We start from the raw sequence: 2,849 nt of genomic DNA, 5'->3' as shown, positions 1-2,849 counted from the left end.
TAAATAAACAAAATATTTTATAAAAGATAAAATTGTTCTATTTTGATAAAAGAGGCAATGTGCTGGGAACTCCTGAGCTACTCAGTCCCCTGAGTACATTACTTTACTTAAATCTCACAACAACCTTAAGAAGTAGGAACTAAAATTATTTTCCTTGAACAGATGTAGAAATGAAGGTAAAAAGAAGTTAGAAACTTACCCAAGTTCAGGCAGTAGGTGGTAAAGTCTGATTTTAAAAACTGAGTTTGGGCGCGCCTCGAGGGGCCTACTCGGGACGGGACCAAGGCGCGGAGGGCTCCGAGCACTTCCGGAGCCCGGCGCGGGCCGCGGGGCCGTGGGTTGGGCCCCCCTCCCCCCTGCCCTCCCCCTCCCTCCCCCCTGCCCTCCCCCTCCCTCCCCCCTGCCCTCCCCCTCCCTCCCCCCTGCCCTCCCCCTCCCTCCCCCCACTCCAGCGGCGGCGCTCCCTTCTGCGCCCTTGGCTCTCGGGCGGAGGCGGCCTCCGCCACCGGAAAGCGGACACGGCTGCTCCTTCCACGCGCGCGCGTCGATCGCTTCGGGGTCGCGGCCCTTGTCCGGGGGATTCTGGAACACGCCGGCCTATGGCTGCTGACGCTGGCTTCGTGGGAGCGGAGGCCGCTCCTGGTGGGGGATGGAGGGAGCGGGCCGAGGGGTTTCTGCTACATGTGGATTCGTCTCCCTGCGTGGGTCGTGGAGCCCCTGTACATACGGGTCGTCATCTTAGAACAGTGTTTGAAGATACTGTGGAGGAGCGTGTCATCAATGAAGAATATAAAATCTGGAAGAAGAATACACCGTTTCTGTATGACCTGGTTATGACCCATGCTCTTCAGTGGCCGAGTCTTACCGTTCAGTGGCTTCCTGAAGTGACTAAACCAGAAGGAAAGGATTATGCCCTTCATTGGCTAGTGCTGGGGACTCACACATCTGATGAGCAGAATCATCTCGTGGTTGCTTGAGTCCATATTCCGAACGATGATGCACAGTTTGATGCTTCCCACTGGGACAGTGAGAAGGGTGAATTTGGTGGCTTTGGTTCTATAACAGGAAAAATTGAATGTGAAATTAAAATTAACCATGAAGGAGAAGTAAACCGTGCTCGTTACATGCCGCAGAATCCTCACATCATTGCTACCAAAACTCCATCTTCTGATGTGCTGGTTTTTGACTATACGAAGCACCCTGCTAAAACAGACCCAAGTGGAGAATGTAATCCTGATCTTAGGTTAAGAGGCCACCAAAAGGAAGGCTATGGTCTTTCCTGGAATTCGAACTTGAGTGGACATCTCCTAAGTGCATCAGACGATCATACTGTCTGTCTGTGGGATATAAACGCAGGACCAAAGGAAGGCAAGATCGTGCATGCTAAAGCCATCTTCACTGGCCACTCGGCTGTTGTAGAGGATGTGGCCTGGCATCTGCTCCACGAGTCCTTATTTGGATCGGTTGCTGATGATCAGAAACTTATGATATGGGACACCAGGTCCAATACCACCTCCAAGCCAAGCCACCTGATGGACGTGCACACTGCCGAGGTCAACTGCCTGTCGTTCAACCCCTATAGCGAGTTCATTCTTGCAACTGGCTCTGCAGATAAGACTGTAGCTTTATGGGATCTGCGTAATTTAAAGTTAAAACTCCATACCTTTGAATCTCATAAAGATGAAATTTTCCAGGTCCACTGGTCTCCACATAACGAAACTATTCTGGTTTCAAGTGGTACTGATCGCCGCCTGAACGTGTGGGATTTAAGCAAAATTGGAGAAGAACAATCAGCAGAAGACGCCGAAGATGGGCCTCCAGAACTCCTGTTTATTCATGGAGGACACACCGCCAAGATATCAGATTTTAGTTGGAACCCCAATGAGCCTTGGGTCATCTGCTCGGTGTCTGAGGATAACATCATGCAGATATGGCAAATGGCTGAAAATATTTACAATGATGAAGAGTCAGATGTCACAACATCGGAACTGGAGGGGCAAGGATCTTAAAACCCAAAGTACAAGAAATGTTTCTGTTGAATGTAATGCTACATGAATGCTTGGTTTATCAAGCGCCGAAAAGGCATTGTATAGTAGGAAATGTAAGTGGGTTGGCATATGGCGTTCTTTACCTTCTGATTCTAGCACTTTCAAGTGAGCTATTGCGTACTGTATCATATTGTAGCTTTTAGGGAAGAAAGGAATGTTGTTTAAGAAAGAACATCACTGTTGTTTTAAATACAAGTAGCAGGGTACTGCCTTTGATTCAACTATTTTAAGTCCTTGTTTTCTCAAACTAAGTGCTTGCTGTTCCCAAATATGCAAGAATAACTTTTACACTTTTTCCCTCCAACACTTGTTGATTGGCTTTGCAGAAATAAAGTCTAAAAAATAAATAAATAAATAAATAAATAAACTGAGTTTGTCTGACATAGAGCCAAAACCCTGAAACAGAGCACCATAAACTTTTCATTAGTCTAGATATTACTTTATGGACTACTACAATAAAAGCACATTGTTTTAAAGTAATCTTTAGTTAAGAATTAATCACAAATTCAAACTGACTTTTCTTTTAGTTCTAATTACTAAGCTTTTAGCATATGTTAACTAATACCCTTTTCCTCAAACCTCAAAGTGTTTTTGCTGTAAAATTTTATTCAATTTCAGTTAAAAATTATATAAAATTTACTATAACTTTCCATTGAAGAGAGATATTAATATTGTAAGCTAAATTTAGCACTATATGTCAAGAACCTTAAAATATTTATACCCCCTAATTTAGAAACTCCATTTCTGAAGAATTTATCCTCCAGAAATGGTTAAAATGCATATAAACATTTTATTAAAAAC

At 44.5% G+C, this 2,849-nt stretch overlaps 1 protein-coding gene across 1 annotated transcript; it reads left to right on the top strand.

Moving 5' to 3' along the window:
• The first annotated feature begins 530 nt into the window (after window positions 1-530).
• LOC116594346 (histone-binding protein RBBP7-like) lies at window positions 531-2,376 on the top strand. The gene is given in 1 exon segment (XM_032349647.1): window positions 531-2,376. A coding segment is annotated over 1 exon segment (1,410 nt). The 5' UTR covers window positions 531-599; the 3' UTR covers window positions 2,010-2,376.
• The last annotated feature ends 473 nt before the right edge of the window (window positions 2,377-2,849 follow it).

The sequence above is a fragment of the Mustela erminea genome, chromosome 6, assembly GCF_009829155.1.
Source record: "Mustela erminea isolate mMusErm1 chromosome 6, mMusErm1.Pri, whole genome shotgun sequence".
Classification (NCBI taxonomy): domain Eukaryota; kingdom Metazoa; phylum Chordata; class Mammalia; order Carnivora; family Mustelidae; genus Mustela; species Mustela erminea.
Note: the sequence above shows the minus strand (reverse complement) of the source record. Positions and strands in the feature narration are given on the sequence as shown.